Raw genomic sequence first — 20,789 nt, forward strand, 5'->3', positions numbered from 1 at the left:
ACTGCAGCAGTCAGCTTATAGTTCTGTATATCCATCCTCTCATAATCTCTTAGTGTACTTAGTGATATAATAATAATTCTTTATTTAAAACAGACAGTGCAGTTTAACATAGTCCAAGTATAAAACATAAAACTGATGTGCTGCACATAACATTACAGCTATAGCTAATTTTCAACAATTGTCCCTTGTTGGGCTTACATTCACAATACACAAAGTTAAAACATACATTTTCATGAAACCAAAATACACCATGAATACAGCTACAATTAACAGACAATATAAAAACAAACAAACAAACCCCACAAAAAAAAGATTAATTGAAATCACTACAGCTCTGATTTCCCTTTAACTAACTTTTAACCTTCAATGTAAAGGAACTAACATCTGTAATCAATTTGATATCAGATGGCAAGCCTTTATGGAAAACGCTGATTGTCCAAATTTAGATCTGCGATATGATATTTTGCGGTTGCCATTCACTATACTCCTAGTAATGCGATTACTACCTTGTCTTTGGATGCATCTATTAAGACACTCTGGGACCAGCCTATTTATACACTTGAAGGGTAATTTAAGACAACACAAGTGATTGAAGCTCCTAAACTAAGTCAATTATATTTCTTTAAAATGTGACAATGATTCCACCAAACAGATTTTTTATCCATTATTTTCAAAGATTGATTATATAAGGATGCTGAACTGTAGATGGTGCTGCTTGAGTCCAAACTGTCATAAAATATGAAAAATGAGAGAATATCATGGAATGTGTGGAGATCAGAGAAATACTTTACTGCTATTGTTCATGGTCATCATCATTATCATTGCATTAATAACATAATCTACAGCATTGATATTGTATTCAGATGTTTAAACATATTGGCACCCAATTAGCCTTTATTACAGGTGCAGTTATAACCACTTTAAACTGTTGAGTTAAATCGAAAAGAACAGTTTGTTGCAGAACTCCTGCTGATGTTCCAGACGATAAGCGAGCGTCCGGCAGCGACAGGAAGACACCTGGTATGGAGACGAGGCGATGTTGCTTTTTCAAACTGTGTTAAAAGTCATTGTGGTTTTGAAACTTATGTATGTGATGACGCATGAGGGGGCGTCATAAATTTCCCTGAAGGTATAAAAACAACTGATTGTGTATTGTTCGAGTGAGATCGATGCTGTCTGCGTACAGTGTTCATCTGCCACACGTGCGTTCATTAAACTCATCGTTTGACTCGACCCGGCCGGATCAGTGTTGTTATTTGGATTTCCTCCTGTATCCCTCCTCAATATTTGAACCCTTAACAAATGCATAAATAACTGAGGTGCTGAAGTGGGTATGTAATGCCGAGTTAACTTAAGACAAGTCAGATTAACCTTAACCATCTTTGAAATCTTCTTTACATGCTTATCAAATTTGAGATGTAAATCTAAAATTATTCCTAAAAACTTAAAATCTTTAACCTCCTTTATTTTTTCATTCCTTTACGTGATTTGAAAATCATCAGATGAACTTTTTCTAATAGAAAAACACATCTAAACTGTTTTTTTTTTAATCAATTCAATAAAAGATGATTATTGTATATATATATAATGCAATGTATGACAGGTTTTATCCATCTGTGCAGTTTATTTAGTTTATTCAGTTATTGTCCTTGTCAGGGACAGGAGGCTATCCCAGCTACCACAGGGTGAGAGGCAGGGTACATCTTGGAGACATCGCCAGTCTGTTGCAGGGCTAACACAGAGAATCCAACAACCATTCATGCTCACATTCACACCTATGAGCAATTTAGAATCACCAGTCAACTTAACCCCACCAACTGAATGCCATTGGACTGTGGAAGGAAGCTGGAGTACCCAGAGAGAACCCACACAAACACAGAGAGAACCCACGCAAACACAGGGAGAACATGCAACTCCACACAGAAAGGACTCCAGCCTGATGGTAGAGTCGAACTCAGGACCTTTTTTTGCTGTGAGGCAACAGTGCTAACTTCATGAAAACCTTTAACTGAGTTAACACTTTTTGAAGGAAACTAAAATGACTACAACATTTTCTTTGTTAGAAGTTTGGAGAAAAAGGAGCAGCATGTGCTGGAAAGTGGAACAAGACAAAAAGAAAGTGAGCATGAGAGAGAGACAGAGAAAGAAAAAACGCTTTTTAATCTCTATATCACCTTGTACCTAAGCCACATGTCTGAAAGTATGTTATGAAACCCATGGTACACTCAAAAGACTGAATGAGGTGAATTGTTCAGTTTCTGTTAATTGTTCATCTTCATTTTACTCAAATTATATATCTTTGTTAAGGTAAAATGTTTTTCTGATAAAGTCTATGTAATTGTGTCTGTTATTATCTGCACAGTGTACTAATGTGTTAATTTATATGTTACGTGATCAAGCAAGTTAATTAGGATTGCTATATAAGGAAAGTGTTAAGCCTGATCTTAAAAGTATAGATAGTGTCTGTCTTCTGAATCCAAACTGGAAGCTGGTTCTATAGAAGAGGGGCCTGAAAACTGAAGGCTCTGCCTCCCATTCTACTTTCAAATACTCTAGGAACAACAAGTAAGCCTGCAATGCGAGAGTGAAGTGCTCTAATGGGGTGATATGGTACTATAAGGTAATTAAGATAAGATGGGGACTGATTGTTCAAGAACTTGTGTGTGAGAAGCAGGATTTTAGATTGGATTCTGGATTTAACAGGGAACCAGTGAAGAGAAGCCGGTATGGGAGAAATATGTTCTCTCTTCCTAATCCCTGTCAGGACTCTAGCTGCAGCATGTTGGATCAGCTGAAGGCTTTTCATAGATAGGCTTTATTATTCAGTCAAAAAATACTGGTTGAATTGTAGTGTTAAATGGAAGCAATTAATTGGCTTTTTCTAACGGGGAAATCTGAAGGTATAACATTTTCGGCATTGTTACTGAAGATACAAGAGAAGGTAGGTACAGATTATAAAAAGAAAAAAAGTGTGCTTCTTCTTCTCGTGCATCGATCGGAGTCTCGGTTTTTATTGAAGTGTTGTCAGCTTTGGCTTTATCTGCCACCCTGTCCATAGCATTTGCCTCTGTCATACCAATCGTCTGCATGTTCTCCATATCTACGCCTCCTGCCACTGACTCCAAACCATACATTGTGGCAGGTCTCCCTACCATGTTGCAAACTTTCCCTTTCACTCCTTTCCACCCATTCCACCCTGCCTGCACTCTCTTCTTCACCTCTCCTGTGCATCGCCCGTTGCTTTGGATGGTTGACCCCAGGTACTTAAACTTGTTCACCTTCAGTATTTCTGCTCCTTGCATCCTCACGGTTACATCTTGGGGGTAATCCAGCTCATTTACGTTCAGCGTGGATGCTGTCAAGGTCCTGGACCTCTTATATTTCTGTATGTCCGTCCTCTCATAGTCTATTAGTGTCCTCAGTAATATGTTTTAGTACTTCTGGTAATCTGGTTTTCATGTTGTTGCTTCCTTAGTTTCAGGGTCTAAAACCGCTGTCGGTTCTTATCGAAGTTCACCGAGATTCACCATCTTTCCTGAACATAAATCGATTTCTGTGGCAGGTAAAAGATTCAGGAAAGAGACTGGGTGCAGGAAATAACTGCTTGAAGTTTGTGCGGCTTTCCCATCGTTATTTTCAAGTACATTACGTGACATATACACTTACAAGACAATAAACCGACTTTGAAATGATGTAACAGTCTCACACAGCGTTACACAGGATAGTGTCCAGGAATAGAAGAAAGTTATGGAGGATAGCTGTGCAGCTTTGTAAGTATTTTTGTATCCAATAGAAAGACAGGTTAAAGAAAGGTTAAAAGCGAGCAGCTCTGTTGACTCTGGTCACTACTTTACAAATGATCCAGCAGGGGGAAGCATCATTGCATGAAAAGCCCTTTAACCTCACTTGACTACATACCCCAGAGATTCATTCACTCTGCAAACTCCTCACACCAGGGTTGAAGAACTAAAACTGAAGCGCTTGAAGGATTTTATGGATTTGAGAAATGCAAATCTTTTGTCTCAGTTACAAAGTTACAAATTAAAATACAGCACACTGGAAGATTTTATTGCTTGTTTTGCACCTAGTGTTCAACCAGCAATCAAAAAATCCATGTAATGAGCTAAAAAACTAAAACTTAAATTCTAATAGTAAAATTAATATTTCACAGGAATTTCTTTTTAACTTTCATCGACTGTCTCCTGATATTTTTTACTCTATTGTGCTACTTAATAGCAGGATAGTATACTCAAAGCAACTAATTTTATACTTAAAGTACATATTGTGCAGAATCATCTACATTTCATAACTGAATGCACAGAGTATCAATTTAATGTTGCAACAGGACATGACTTTGATTACTTCTTTACTGCCAGGTAATTTTAAATAATGCAATTAAATTAAAGCTATAAAGTAAATGGTATAAAGTACAATATCTAATCAGCTACACTACATAATATTTTTAACATAACCTGGAGAAATCTGTGCATAAGGAAGGCTGAAAATCACTATTGGATGCCTCATGGAGCACTGCACTGCATCAAAACAGCCATAAACACTTGCACAAACCACTGTCCGTGAAAACAGTTCACTACGCCGTTCACAAATGCAGGTTAAAGCTCTATCATTCAAGGATGATAGAAAGGTACCACCAATGCTAAAAGGTATGCAGAGCTTTTAGAGGAACATACATTTGGATCCAGACGCATATTTCAATAAGACAATGCTTAATCAAATACTGCAGCTCTTCTAGCAGCATGGCTTCATACTACAAGAGTCTGGGTGCTGAACTGACCGGTCTGCAGTTCAGAGCTTTGAACAGCTGTGAACATTTGAAGGATCATGACATGAAACATGCGACAAAGCTGAACCAGGACTGTTGAGCAGCTATGGTCCTCTACAAGAATGAGACAACATTCATCTCCCAAAAAGTCCTTCAGCTGTTCTCCTCAGTTCCCATATTTTTGCAGACTGTAGTTCAAAAAAGAGGGGATGCTACACGATGGGAAACATGGCGCTGTCCCAACTTTTATGAGATGTGCTGCTTTCTCGGTTTCAACATTTAGTATGTTCTATTGTCAATAAAATATGGGTTTAAGAGATTTATAGAACATTACATTCTGTTTTTAATGTACATTTTACACAGTGACTCACAACGTTTTTCAGGAACTGGGGTTGTACTAAATAAAGCACATGTACATTAAAACCAGGTAATTATATTTCAGGGGGTGTGGTACTATCTTATTACAGTGAACTAAAACAGAACTTAAAAGTATGTGTGAAACTTTTCTTTAAATTTAAACTTCCTTAAAAGTACAAATGAAAATAAACAGGAAACATCCTTAGTTTTTGTCAGTCTGGTCAAATTTTCCAATATAACCAGCCTCAGGAGGCGTTACTGAGACTTTATAACAGCTGACACACCATCTTATCAATATTGTTATTCTGCAGTTGTAGTATAATAGATAGTAAGTTAGATACTTTGATCCCACAGGGGAAAGTTTTGTGTTACAGTAGCATGATAAAGAGTAAAAATAGAACAGTCTACAATACACAACAATAAACAACAAGGTTAAAATAAAAGTGCCACACACAGGACCTCATACTATGAGATAGTGCAGGAATTTATGTATTTACAACAGTGATAAAACAAACAAACAAGGAAAGTAAAATTGAAGTTAAGTGAAACAGTTAAAGTAAGACTGACATTGTGTAAGAAGGACATGCAACTTGTATTATTAAATAATATGCATGCTTTAAATCTATAGTGTAAAACAAGCTGCATGACAGTATAATACTAAAACATGTCCTGGCAGGTGTGTTCACCTGTCACAGGATGCAGCGTCATCCCTTTTTAAATACACATTAAAGAATATGTCAAACACTGGAACTCATTAAAACAAAAACAAAAAAAAGCAGTAGAATAAGTTTGGGCCTGTACCACCTGATGCCGCCAATCTCTGGACACACCCCTGCACATGTTTACCTGGAGGTCAGATAATTACCCCGGGGAAGGCGGAGGGAGAGCATTGGTGTGGATTGTACCTGTTAGGACAAAAATGGACGTGTTTCAGTCTTTACAGTAATGTAACACAGCTAGTGTGTACTGTCCGAATAAATGAAGTGAAGAGAGAGAGCGAGAGAGGGAGGGAAGAACACCTTCAGTGTTTAAGGCTGCAGGCTACCTGTTCGTCCTCCACAGTGTGCAGTGGGAAGCGCTCAGTCTGCGCGTGCGGGCGAAAACAAGTGCGACAAACTCCTGGAAACTTCTCCGCGCCCCAAACAGCTCACAGTGATGCCGCACAGACTGCGCCGATTCACGATGCGTTTAAGCGGAATGAAGCAGTAATTAGTGCGCCTACAGCTGCAGCAGTGGCGTGAGAGAACAAGGGCACCGAGTGCTGGGAGTCTTTGAATGGGTTTGGACGTGTGCGCTCTGGCTTTGCTCGGATGGGATGCTCGGTGAGCTTCATCTGCTGTGAAGAGGACTTTCTGCAAATGCCTGTTTACCACCATGGGGAGGAGAAGAAGAAAGGAAGCCCGAAGAAGGTAAGGAGAAGTTGCCAGAAGGGGGGAAACGCGCGGGTGGCCAATGTGCGCAGACACGAGTGGGCGTCCAATTTTAGCAAAAGAACAGACAGGGCTTGCCTGCGTGTTTGTTCAGGTTGTTTTCGCTGCAGGCTCGGTTTGTTTATTTGCTTACGCGTGTGTGTATGTGTGTGTAGTACATAAGCCAGATGACTTTCTTTATGTAGGACATCAGATAAGACTTATCGACCTTTGGTTCCGCTTGCTAAAGTCGATTGCAGGCAACATCAGATTCTCTCCAGCAATAAGTCACCCAGTGAGAGCAGGATATATCCAGTGCTCGTTAAATGAACAAGAAACAGCCTGTTCACGAGCATCAATCCAGGTTTAGTGTGCGTCTAATTCCTGCGTTGACATTAGGCATTCAAACACTGCTCCTAGGAGGAAATGAGGTAAACCATTCACTACAATGGATGCCAAGGGCAACTCTGAAAAGTCCAAGTTCAGTCATGCTTTTAGTCCATGACAAAAACACGCATCAAAGGAGCTACCTGTGGTGATGTCATGGAAATAATTTACATTTTCTTTCTCTTACCCTCCGCTGCTGTGTCTGCGGTGGTGGAGCCTTCAGAGTAGCTCAGTAAAGGGTCAAGTTTAAATCACAAGTTAGCGTGGCTGTGACCTGTGCCGCATCAACACTTTTACATATGTTTGAGCCAGTCTTTCAGCCGCTCTGAGAAGATAAACTACCCACCTCTCAGCACCTCTCTGACAGGAAAATCAACTCTGAGCTGTAGGCTCTCTTTGAAGATCAGTCCCGATGCCAAACTGCAGCTGCGAACAGCCTCCGGTTGGTTTGGTGTAATTTAGAGGTAATCAGGAAGTTTTCCAAAGTCTGACCCCCCAAAAGTTAATATGGTTTTAGGCTCTCTGCTTAGAATGAGCTATAGTGCTGTGCAAAAATCATAAGCCACCCATCATTTCTTCTAGGAATTCTGAAGGTTTTTCAAAGTTTTTCTTTGGACACTGGCTGTGACTCTTTTTTTCAGTCCAGTCTTTGTACCTGATCATTCTCAGAGGAATGTTTTAAGGTCATTCATAAAGTACTGTATGTGTGAAGTTAATCTTTAGTCTAACTTATCATACTTTTAGCGTGATGAAAATAATCTGATACAGCTTTTGCACTTATGATACCTTTTAGTTACTTTCAAGATCACATGCCCGTGTCAGCCTCTTTATTTGCATTTTCTTCCCTTTTCTAATCTTTTTCTGCTGTGATCAGATATTTCTAACCTGTAGCCCTACAGATAAGCTCAAAAGGTGCTTCTTGCTCCAAGGGTGGGAGTTATTTAACAGTCTTTTCCCTCTTTCTTTGTATTTGTTCATAAATTTTGCGTTTCTGCAATCAGAATCTGGCAAATCAAGACCTCTGTGCTCTCTTGTGATCACATTGTGATGCACATTCTTATACCCCTGTGCAGCCTGCAGATGTGTGGATAAATGCATGCTTGTGCCGGTATGATACACACTGCTTCTTTCTCGACCTCCCGAAGCGCTGCTGGCAACTGTTTACATCAGCCTGTGTTTCTAAAACCTTTGTTGTGGCTCATGTGTCGGGTCTCAACATGAATTGTATGATGTCCTGGATCCATAGAGTGGAGACAAAATTTTAAGTTTATTGAGAAAATCAATTAAAAGGAACAAACAACGTTGCGTGGAGGTATTCTGCTTCTGCAGAGCCTGCTGGCTGAGTGAGATGTTCAAAAGGTCATTTAAGGCTTTGCTAGGTGCCATTGATGGTAAGAAGCAGTTCCAGTTTCGCTGGAAAAACAACCAACTTAGATTTCTTTCCACTCTGGTCCTTAGAGCCTCCCACTGTCTGAGAAGCCTCTGTTTAAATGATGGTGCGAGTTTTTCTACTTTAAATGTATATATTTTGATTATGTCCAGTGCACCAGCTTTGGCCCAGTTCCGTTTCGGCTTTTACAATAAGTCTAATATGTTCGCAGTCGTTATCATTACTTTCTTTCTTCTTGGTTTTTATTGCTAAGGTATCTTATGTGCTTTTCTAAAATGTCATGAAAGTTTACAAACCTGAACTTAATTTCCATGAATGCTGTTTCATTTTGTTTTGGCTTCTAACAAAGTGAATAATTCCGCTCATCTCATACTTGCTGTTGTGTGGCGTTTCCTGAGTATCTGAGAGGGTTTTGGGGCCAGACTGGATTTGACATGTGTATTTCTACACACTTTTGCTCAAATTAAGCATTTAGATGGAGGTTCCCCAACATTGAGTGCTGTTTAAAGCCAACTAGCTTTAAGTAGAAGTGGCTGATAAGGTCCTCCAGCTCCATGTTTGCTCTGCTGCGTGTTTACTAACCACACTTCGAAGTGAAAGCAGATGTTTCGTGTGCAGGTGCAAATATCTGTGTGACTTTTTCAGGACTCTCTCAGTAACGGACAATGAAATGTTCTTTGTCGTAATTTTTACTTTTTGTTTTCTTTTTTAACAGTGCTTCATCAAGTCTGTTATTTCCATTTATTTTCATTCTTTCAAAACAAGGAAGAAGAGAGAAGTGGGATCACAAATTTCCCCACGCGTGGGACTAATAAAGGTTATCTTATCTTATTTTGGAAATCTTGGTAAAACACCTGAATTAAACTGAAAAGAAAGAGGCACAGGCTAACTGCAAATTCCTGCGAGGGTGTCCCAAAAGTTGCCACTGTGTTGTAACCTATGCCTTGTAGTTAAGTGCATGTGGCATTCTTCTGTCAAACACTTATTTGTGCTTTTTGATTTCTTTTTTAAATTCAGACTATTCAACAATCTTTCCATCTAACATGCTGCAACTGCCGCCCTGGTGGGGAATCACCAGATGACACCATGTGCATCAGTACTGTGGAAGCAAAATCCTTTAATCTCTTAAATAATAGGCATCTATTGCCCACCATAGCACAGACACATACTTTATATTAACCAGTGTAATCCTGTGCTGCTTGGAGGTAACACTACAGACACATTTTTAGAGCATCTCGGGTGACTTTTCCTGGATGTGCTGAGCTGCCAGTGGTGCACACAAGCAGCTGGCACTGAGGCGTTTAGGGCTGTGGGCGCACTAAGAGCTGTGGGAAATGAATGCCCTGACTCTGCCAGCAGAGCTGTGGTTCCAGTAATGAAGTAGTGCCAAAGCGTTTAAAATAGTCACTCAAATGAGGTAGCCAAGTGTCAATCATGCTGAGTGTAAACAATCAGCAGTCACTTGAAGGAGCGGTGAAGAAGAAGCTCTAAAAGGGTCCATGTGTGAAATCCTGCTGTTCCCTAGTTAGTTTATCTTGAGTGTTAAAGAGAAACTTGGTTAACAAGCATTTTAAGCTGTAAACTGGACTAAAAGTTGTCGACCTTTGTGTTGAAAACCTTTGCTTCCCAGAGGGTTTTTTTGCATACCATTTGTTTTCCTTTTCATGTCTATGTGTGCGTTGGTGGTGTACTCAGGTGCACACAGATTACTTTACGTGTGATGCTTGTGGTTTGTTTTCCTTATGAAGAAGATAGTTTTGGCTACACCTGTCAGCAGTGCTCACGGAAGCTCAAGGCACCGAACTTTGAAGAGCGATAACGATCGAACAAAATATAAAATCAAGACTTTGATCTAGATGAGGGGGACCTGAGATTGTTTTGCTGCGAGGTGCTGTGATACAGTGGGAACACATGCACCGACAGATGATTGGCAGAGGGATCCATCAAAAACAACATGAACTGTGATTTCTTTAGCTCATTCAATCAAAGGACCGATGAGCTTATTCAGTGGAAGTCTAAGATCTGCAAGAATTGCTACTCCTTCTAGATTATTGGTGAGATTTGACTGAAAGGGAGTAGTCATGGTAGGTATTCAACTTATTGGGGAAAAAGCTCTACTTTTAACCCCAGAACAACATCCAAACAACTGCAGCCCTCACTTGCCTCGGTTAAGGTCATTGTTCATGACTCCAACATAAGAAGGAGACTGGGCAAAAATGGCCTGCATGGCAAAGTTCCAAGACGAAAACCACTGCTGAGCTGAAGCAACATAAACATTTTGCTTTGCTAGAAAACATCTTGATGATCCACAAGAGTTTTGGGAAACTGACGAGACAAAAGTTTAACTTTTTGGAAGGCGTGTGTCCAATTATATCTGGTGTAAAGGTAACACAGCATTTCAGAAAAGGAACGTCAAACCAGCAGTAAAACACGGTGGTGATAGTGTGATGGTCTGTTTTGCTGCCTCAGGAAGTGGAAGACTTGCTGTGGTAAATAGACCATGAATTCTGTTCTCTACCAAAAACATCCTGAAGGACAATGTCCAGCCATCTGTTTGTGACCTCAAACGTGCACCTGGGTTCTGCAAAAGGGCAATGATCCAAAACACTCCAGCAAGTCCACTTCTGAATGGCTTAAGAAAAACAAAATGAAGACTCTGGAGTGGCCTACACCTTCATTTATAAATTGTATTTTGTGTTTATTTGTGTTATTTTTGTCTAATATTTAAATTTCTTTGATGATCTCAAACATTTAAGTGTGATAAACATACAAAAAATAGGAACTCAGAAAGGGGGGCAAACCCTTTTTCACACAACTGTAAATCCAGCATGATAGCTAAGCTTTTGTCTCCAAAATATGCAACATGTTGGTGGTCAAAATACTATAGGCAAAGCGAAAAACATGGTGTTCAGAAACCAAAGGGTGCCTGCATATAGTCTATGGAGCAAACTGTAAAACGTTCTTGTCCGGTAAGGCTAGATATCAAGAGCTGTCTAACAGCTGAATGACCAATCATGGCAGAGCTTTCCTCCTGCTGATCCAAGCTAGCACCAACCCTTTCAGTTTGACTGACTCCCAGAAGCAAGTGCTAAAGTAACCGCATCATATAAAACTTTGGCAAGCTGCCTCCAGCTCAGAATAGCCAATTGAATTCCTGGTGACAAGTGGTGAGCAGCTGATGTGTTAAAAAAAAAAGTAGCTCTACAGCAAAACATTATCTTGCTTTATTCGTTTTTTAACTCTTGAAGAGCTTCTGATATTGAGAAAAGCTGAGAGAACTGAACATATATTACTGTAGTTGAGTGTCCTAAATGTCTTTCTCTTATTTCCTTTCTTTAGTTTCTTCCTCTCCTTTGGCTCCATGTGTTCATAAAACAGACTGCACAATGGTCGGTTAACTTGCACAAGTGTCTACACCTCAGCTTAAACTGGAGGAAATCCACATCTATTTGTAGGCTATTTTGTCCTTGTAATTGCCCTGCCTTTTAAAATATGCTTTTTGTGAAGCCAGCCAGGGCACACCCTAAGAGATACTTAGCAGACCAAGCCATGTGGGTATATTAAGAGTGGATTCATCACGTGGAGAGAAACATGATTCCATTGCAAGGTCTATTGCTATGTATGCTGCTTTGTCAAGTGGGTTATTGTTTGGTGGCACGTGCCATGCACACCAGATAAGCTGGCAGTAAATTGAGCATTGCAGTGGTAGATGGCCAAAGAGGCAATTTAAATACTTTGCACTGGAATCAAAATAAAGTTGCTCTGTAAATGAATTCCATGCACAATTGGTGTTTAAAAAAACAACAACAACATACATTGGGTACATACAGCCTGCACATTTGCATGTAAACAAAGTGTGCTTTGTTAGCATGAAAGTTGATACATGTTGCCAAAGGCTGAGCACTGCTAAGATTGGGGTGTTTAAATATAAATTAATGTATTTCTGATGACTAGTGCTGAATGGGAACAGCTGGGTTCATGCTCTTTTTTTTTTTCTTTTTTCTTTTCTTTTCTTTTCGGCTTAGCGCTGCCTTTAGAGTCTGCTTACCTGTTTTATAAATGCCCAGAATCCACTAATGTCTGGCTTCTGTTAGGTCCACCAACATCCTGGAGAAATATCTTGCTGGTGCTGCTGTGTACTTTGGCTGCCCAGGCAGGCAGTGGACAGTTTGTTTTAGCTCCTGCCCTCAGAGCAGCTCTGCCTTGCAGTTCTATACAGAAAGGAGCTCTGGTTTGGTTGTGTAGGCCCAGATAACCGGAACAGTTAGTTCAAAGCAGAATAAGAATTGATCTTGACCATTTCTTAAATTACTGATCAGTTCTGCATTCAGAAGGAAAACATATTGCTCATATAAATTAAACCTCGTGCTTTGTTTCTTTTAACTGGTTGTCCCAACGCTGGCAGAACTGTGACAGCTAGCAGTGAGTCTCTCTCATCTCTGTGATGGAAATTTGGCTCAGTGTTCTTTGCAGAATTGTTTTAATTCAGCCAATCGGGAGAGTTTTTGAAAATGAACGGCTTGTTTAAGGTCATCCCACAGCATCTCAGTTGGATTGAGGCCACTCCAAAATCTTTTGAGCCATTCAGAGGTGGACTTGCTGGTGTGTTTGAGATCATTGTCCTGTGGCATAACCTCGGGGGGTGAGTAACTTTTTCAGACAGGATCCAAGTAGGTTTGGATATAATTTAGGATTGGCAAAGGTGTTTTCTTAAGCTCAGACCATTAGTACTCGTGAGGTTGGGGCATGAACCAATTTTTATTAGGTGGTCCCTATGTACAATGCTGCTGACTAAGAATTTAGTGGGTACTTTTGACCATAAAGCCCATCTCTGGCAAGTTCCTGCCAGTTCACAGCCTAAACTGTAGGATGTGGTAGGAGTTGAGGAGGCCAGCCGTGGAGTCGTGCACATCTGGAGATCTGCACAGTAGCCATGCAGGGCTGAAACCACCAATCTGTTGAATGACAGAGGAAAGTGGGAGGTCATTGGTGAAAGAAGGGAGGCAGCCACAAGAAACTGTTTCAGATTTTTACCTCACAGATGTATTTTACTTCTTCTAAACAGATCTTGTGGACAAAAGTCTCCCTCTGTGTTATGTTGACTAGCTAATAAATGATGGAGGGATGAAACCAGCGTTTTCTGAATAACCCAGCAGGCGGTCACTCACTGGCTGTAGTAAAAAGTGTAACGTATAAAACGTCTATTGAAAAAAACATCCTGCTTGTTAATTGATTTATGATCTCATTATCCCATTGCTAGAGAGTAATGGTCTTACTCTCTAGTTTAAAGTCTAATTTACAACAGCATGATTGTGAGCATGATGTTCATTTGTAAACTGCATGAAAAAGTGGGGTATTTTTTGGTGGCGGAGTTCTTACTGTGCTGACCTGCACAATGTCTCCAGTTTCTCAGTCAAAACAGGGAAAAAAATGAACAAGATTGATGGTCAAAATATACAACTTGATTTATTTTATTTTATTTTTTTGGAGAGTCCACAAACCAGTGGCTGACATAAGGAATGTGTAAGGAATATCACAAAGCCCACTTGCTACAGTAGTTATTGTTTTTTTTTTTCCCCTCTGGTTTGTATTTTTGTCTCATATTTTCCTTTAAAGTTTCCCATTATTTGGTTTGATCAGAGTTATGTTAACTTATGAATTAACTGCTGTTTTAAAGAAGGCTTTAACTGGATGTTGGTTGCTGATGCTGTGCCGACGCTCTTCACGGTCAGTGCTGTTGTTTTCATGTTAACTGGTTAAGTCAAGGAAGGCTGAAAATCTCAGCCCTTGTCTGGCTTTTTTATTCCTCTTAGAGTTAGATTAAAGATGTGACAATTAAACTGAATTAAAATGAAATTTCAGTGTTGGATTTGACATTTAGCACATTTTCATTCAGATTTTCCTTCTGCATTTAAATCAGTACATTTTTCTGTGAATCCAGACTTGTCTATAGGACTTTCATAAGTACTTTTTAAAATGCGAAACAAGGTTGTGTTAGTAGCCAGTCTGACACCAGTAATATGCTGGACTGCTCCTTCCTTAAGAAATGAATCCTCATTTCATTTTGATGCCTGTCAGGTGCTGCTCTCAAACGCCCCTATTTCTGAATTCCCACCAAAGTGTGAGATGGCAGGCGGGGGCTTTCCTGGCATTTGAAGGTTTTCGATAAAGGTATGCGGTGAACTGAGAGTTACCTGCTGCCCCATATTGCATTCCAGTGAATGCATTCGCTTTGGGAAACAGTGTGTCCTCTGTGCCGTGTCTCTGGGGAGGCCTATCATTTCACTCCTACCTGCCGACACTGACCTGCACATGGGCTACAGAACAAGACCCTCTCTGTGTGTTCCTCTGTGGAGAGGTGCCCACTGTGGACTTGACCGGGAAAAGGGCGTGATGCCTCAGCAAAAGTTAACCCCCATCATTTTCCCTTTTTAATGCCTGCGCACACAGGAATTTAACCTCTTGCAGACATTTTACTCTGATGCTGCAAGCTTTCAATGGAGCATGTGACAATCTGGACTGAATGATTTATTGTCTTCGACTTCAAGTTGTTATGCAAAGGAGTTAGATCAGAAGATGACAAAGGCAGTAAGTTTATCCTGATATGTGAAATTCCCGTCTCTGGGACTAAATAAGGCTATCTCATCTCATATTGCGAATCTTGATATAGTGAATCTGTTCCCCTCAAATGAGGCACTTTTAATGACTCTCTGTCTCTTTGCATCTTTATCAACAACCCAGTAAACTTTGCAACGAATACCAAGAGTCAGGAGTTCTTCGAGTTGATGATCTGTCCCTGGCAACAAATTCATAATGCAAAACTGTCAATGTCAGGAAAGAGTGAGCATGCTACTGGCCGGACTCCTAACCTGATGTGTCACCCAGTTATGTTAATAACTGGTAACAAATTCATAAATTTATATTCTATCAGTGTTTTGTGTTACAGTAGATCCTCCATCAGTATGTTAATCTGTCAAAGTGGCGGACAGCCTTGAGTTTTTTTTATTGACAGCAGAAAACATTTGGCTAATGCAATCTCTAACATCATTTTCAGGCCTGGATTTGTGAACTCTTCCAATGAAAACTGGTGTTTGTTCGTTTGGTTGTATCGGGACACCTGGTTTTTAATCGTTATGATGCTCAGCAGGAAGGACAAATTTAAGGTAGTTGGAGATATGGAAGGAATTTTTTAAGAACTATAACTGACAGTATAAACATTAAAGAAAATTTATTCAAAATGCCAATAATATTTTGAATAACGTAATAAAATAAATGAACTTTTTAGCTTGCAGGATCTTCTAAAGTGCTCTGCTTCTTTAAATTAGTACAGTTAATTCAATGAGAATGAGTTGCTGTACACCAAAACAAAACCAGGTGCAGTAGATTTATATAACAAAACAGGTTCGCTAGACGGGTATGTTCTCGTTACTACAATAACAAGATATCAGCCCTTCTCTCTTTTTCACTCATCTCTATGATTATTCTTATAACTGGCTGCTGATTTGTATCTGGCTCTGGTATGATAGCTGTAGCTTTAGCCATTTTGCCTTTGTTAGGTTCTTTAAGATAAACGTCTGATTAGGTCCGTTGTTATGAACGTTTAGAGTTGATGAATGTTAGGATGTGGCTGTGAGTGTGCACGTGACTATTTGCCTGTGTGCATGAATGAGACACACTGGCTTACAGTCAGACATACATGATGGTCATCCATCTCAAAAATTTATGCCCACCTTCATGTTTTCAAAGCTGTCCAGTGGGCCAGATTGGAGTCTTTTCTAGGCTGATTCTGGTCCCCGGGCCTTATGTTTGACACTCATAATTTACAAAATTGAGTTGTATATCCATCTTACATAAACTTTTTGTTCAGATATGAAGCAGAAGGAAAGATTTGCTTTAATAATAGCGAATCATAACTATTTGCCGTTAAATATCAAATGTAGTATTAATGCACGCACATCAAAAAGTTTTTATGTCAACAGCAGGCGTGTAATTATCCGACTTTTGGCCTTTTCTTTCTTTTGGGAGTCAAACAGCTTTCTACTTTCAAAGCCTTGCAGGCAGAGGATGTGTGAATCCGATGAGCGGATATTTCTTTTCCAAATAGCCTTTCAGGACATTACTGATGCAGCGATGCGTGACGTTTGCCACAAAGCCTCTGGAACGAGAAGATAAAGGGATACAAAATGAGCTTCTTAAAGTGTCTTTAATTCACTTGGCAAAGCACAGTGGATAGAATGACAGTCGAAATAATAGATTAAAGCAGAGAGCAGCTAAATTTTCCCTCCAGAGTCCCAGTTGTTTGCTTCTTTTCTTAGAACGTAAAGCTGAGATCTTACTTGCACCTCGGCCTCGGACCTTGTTGCAGCAGTGCTACATAATACACACTGTTTGGTCTTATACCATCCAGCTTTGATGGCTTTGTGTAGCTGTGAATGTGGCCTTTTTATGCTCCAGTTTTGTTGATATTTTTTTATGTGTGTGTGTGTGTGTGTTTGAGGGGGGTGAATTTTCTTGTCTTCGCTCCTAAAACTTGGCAAGGCGATGTGGCATTCGCTCTTGGCAACGTCGAAATCCCACAAAGTGTCGCTCTGGGGGCTTTTGTAGCCATTCACAACGCTTCCGAGTGATGGACAGGCAGCTCGGCTCTCCCAGGTCGCATCCTTTTTGCCTCAAAATGTGTCTTTTGTTGATATTTGTGCCTCCTCTCTTTTCCCGGGGTCTTTTCGCCAAGGTCTGATGCCACAGGGCTCCAAGGGTAATTACTGTGACAGTGGAGCAAAAGTTAGGCTGGGCTGCCCAGGTCGCCCAATCATGTTTTCATCATCAGGAGAATGTTTTTCTTTGGGGGCGTAATAACCCCCCCTTGACATGCTGCATTTACTCTGAATACACACAGGAAGAAAGACCCCAGATTTTTTTCATCTCTCCATTTTGCACTAATGTTTGTAACAAGCTGAGGCAGATCTTTGTTGCCAGTTTGCCTTTACTGTTTTCATTTCTCTTTTTTCCCCCCCTTTTTTTTTTTTTTAAAGGATAGATTTCCTCACCTACACATCCCTCTTAGGAGGAATATCATAGGTATTTGCCCTGGAATGTGGTTTCTAGACTGTAAAAAAACAAAACAAATAAGAAGGCACAATTGGTATGATGAAACGTCACCATAAAGTGTCCAATAAATATAAAAAGTGTTTGTATAGAAAGTATGTAACTCTGTAATTGGACACCAGTCCTGCAACTTCCTCACACTGACGCATCAAGCTGTGTCTTTATCCATATTCCTGTAACTAAAAAAGCGTTGTTTTTTTGTTTTGTTTGTTTGTTTTGTCTGTTTTTTTACATGTATGGTGGCTTTCAGGGCCCTCAATGTAACAACAGGGGACAACGGTAGTTTGTTCTGTCGTGAAAGCTTGTGCAGTTATTATTAGTAAAATGCGAGCAGAAACTCAGAGGCCCGCCATTTAAAAGGAGAGAAAAAAAAAAAAACGAGAAAAAAGTTGCATGTTTCACGTTCCTGTCCTGATCCCTGTTAATGAGAGCAGGTGTGTCCCACCCCGTGCACAGGGCAAAGGAATCTTTAATTAAATCACACTCCTGGACGCGATGCTGCACATTTGTTACACGCGCCTGAAACCCTACACGACCACGACGACATGCCGCGCATTTATGTCACATAGGCCGGCCGGGAGTTTATTTAGGGTGGCTCCAAGGCCCGTGTTCACACTAAAGCTGAAAATATAGTGATTCTATTTAGATTCACACGTGTGGGATGATTAAAATGATATCTAGATGATTGGAATGTGTCTGCAGACTTTTTTTATGCTTTTAGTTCGCTATCCTTGTCATGACTCCAGCTGCATTTGTCTACTGCAGGCAGGGCTGTAAATGGCACTGAGACTAGAGATTTTGGGCATTGGTGTCTTATAAGGCTGCTCGATTATGCAAAACAACATAATAAAAGTTATTCTGATCAATAGCTGATTATTTGACATGATGATAAACCAGCCTGTTTGCATTTGCAGGTGGTTGGATACGGCAGTTTTGTTTCCAGCCATTAAGCACAACTTGTCTGTGCCATGTTGTAGCGGTAACACAGATTGCTCGCTTCCCAGTCTTCACATGTGGCTGCAGAAGATCCCCTGTCACAAGTCAGAATATTTTATTTCCAAAAGAGCTGTTTTTAGTGCCTAACCTAACCAACAAGTAAAAGCTAAAGTACGAAATAATTGGTAATTAAACATGCACTGTAAAGACAAAAGTACTGGGCACCTACAGATTACACCTACAGGAGCTGCTTGGCCATGGAAACCCATGCCATGAAGCTCCCGGCACACAGTTTCTGTGCTGATGTTAATGCCAGATGAGGTCTGCAGTTACTGAGTCAGCAGAGCATTGGCGACTTTTATGCTCTATGCACCGCAGGACTTGAACACGCTCTGTAACTTATACATGGGTGAGTTCCTCTGATTCCCAAACAACTCAAAGATTAAGTGACTGTGCATCCCGATACTTTTGTCCGTAAACTTACTCCGTGTATGAAAGTCAAGCGATGCAACTGCAGAGTATAAAACCTTTAACTGTAACATCTTATGCGTACCCCTGTGATGCTGGCGATATCTGACAGCATGTTGAATAACCCCCTCATATCATCCTAAACAGCGCTGTTGTAAAACTTGCTACTCTTGCTAACCTTTAAAAACATATGAAAGAAAACGTTTATCTAAGAAGAAAACTTACATTTCAAAAAGGAAAGCGATGAGATAATGGACAAATCTCAGAATCCTTGGTCTGTTTGACTGAGCCCAGACTGCTGAAGCCTCATTTATGCTCTGGATGAAGTTTCTAATGCATTTAGGACATAGCATAGAAGAAGGACACTCTTTTATCCTCCATCTCTCACTCTGAAACTTTTTAGAACTGTTCAGTGCCACTCAAGCAACACCCTTGAAAGGCATTATGGATATTAGACTCAGATTTCCTTTATTTTTAATTAAGTATGAAAACAGTATGTATTTAATTGGATGTTTTAGTAACTGAAATATTTATTATTATTATTGGCTAAGTTTCGTTTCTTTGTGCACTGCCTCCTGATTCATCTTGTTTTTATTTGTATGGGACAAAGACAACTGTGCTTCATCCCACGCATCAAAGCAAAGGAGGAAAAGAATACATATGGCAGTAAATGGCTGTAAAAGCCTAAAAGCATTTGGCTTTAATGCAGGTCTGGTTTCGTTGATTCTTCATGGACTTTCCCAGACTGAAAGAATGACATATTGGATTACCTAAATTGAGGGGTTTTACCCTTTAATCCCACTTCATTTTACATCACGATAGTCACAGGAGTTCTCAGAACATAATCTGCTGCTTGTTTGCCTCCTGCGTGCCTATCTGCCTTGGCAGCTTTGTGACATGACTCTGAAAATAGCCTGAATACCTCCACCTTATTGTGTTGTAGTGTTAGGTCTGTGTATCAACTCTGACTGGAGGCTAATATTACTCTGGGTATGCAAGTAATATCGTACTTGTTGACATGGGATAATGAGAATGACTCATAGTTACATAAGAACAGAGTTGTACTAATCTTATACTCGCACTATACTGCCCTGAACTGTTATTCTGCCATTAAATGTGCTTTATTTTGACTGATGTATGTCTGCAGTTGCAGTTGTACCGTAGCTAATTAAATGCTAATTAATTGTTGCAGCAAAGTGACATTGCATCACATTTTCTGGGTTCAAAAGACAAACTAAATCTGTTAACTTTCTGCACGCCATCTTTCAGGGAAATCTTTGCCTCCTCTTTTCTCAGATAACAATAATGAATTTAACAGTCTAATGTTAGATAAAGTGCCTTTAAATGGTTTTAGATGAAGCTGAACAAGTTGCCTTAATGGCTGCATTATCAGCGAGCAGCTCCCTCCACCGCGACACTGTTACTTATCGCCTCACTGCATAGCATTCCTCTCTCTGCACTTTCACTTTTGTGGCACATTCCTGAGATCCCTTTTGTGCTATTGTCTTATATTACTGCTAAGCTCCACCGTAGCCAAGCCTTTAACACATGTGCATTCTTAAATTTAGACTCTGGGATTAGCTCTCAGCATGTCAGGGTCTTTTATGGAGTAAAAGAGGTGAGCTGCCAAAACTGAGGCCCAGGGTACGTAGTCACACCTTTGAAAAAGAAAAGAAAAGACAGTTGAAAATTGTTTTCTAAATCAGGTAATTGTGTTTAATTCTTAAAGGCAGTTTCCTGTGACACATGCTTAAACTTTCTACTATTCATTCATCCATGAAATAATACAACAGAGTGCAATAAGTCAAGATCAGGCATTTCAGAGAAAGCCTACATTTAGGGCTGCTCAATTAATCGAATTTTAATCACGATTACGATCTGGGCTTTCAACGATCATTAAAAATGACTGAGCCAATTATTAGCCCCTCCCTCATTTATCCGCGACACCTTAAAG

The 20,789-nt window shown here is 40.0% G+C and overlaps 2 protein-coding genes across 11 annotated transcripts in view; both read left to right on the plus strand.

Annotated features, from left to right (window-relative positions):
- The window catches only part of LOC102197872 (sterol 26-hydroxylase, mitochondrial), a 9,264-nt gene extending 7,575 nt beyond the window's left edge, over nt 1–1,689 (plus strand). The window contains exon 8 of the mRNA XM_013911748.1: nt 1,657–1,689. Coding sequence (XP_013767202.1) covers nt 1,657–1,689 — 33 coding nt within the window. The remainder of the gene's footprint in view (nt 1–1,656) is intronic.
- Nucleotides 1,690–6,370: 4,681 nt separating this feature from the next.
- tns1b (tensin 1b) overlaps nt 6,371–20,789 on the plus strand; it is a 185,866-nt gene continuing 171,447 nt past the window's right edge. For all 10 annotated transcript variants that reach the window (XM_013911754.1, XM_013911760.1, XM_005736849.2 and 7 more), the window contains exon 1: nt 6,371–6,549. In XM_013911754.1, coding sequence (XP_013767208.1) covers nt 6,451–6,549 — 99 coding nt within the window. In that variant the 5' untranslated portion in view covers nt 6,371–6,450. The remainder of the gene's footprint in view (nt 6,550–20,789) is intronic.

This window comes from Pundamilia nyererei, unplaced genomic scaffold (assembly GCF_000239375.1).
Source record: "Pundamilia nyererei isolate P.nyererei 1_Seehausen unplaced genomic scaffold, PunNye1.0 scaffold00071, whole genome shotgun sequence".
In the NCBI taxonomy this organism is placed as follows: Eukaryota; Metazoa; Chordata; class Actinopteri; order Cichliformes; family Cichlidae; genus Pundamilia; species Pundamilia nyererei.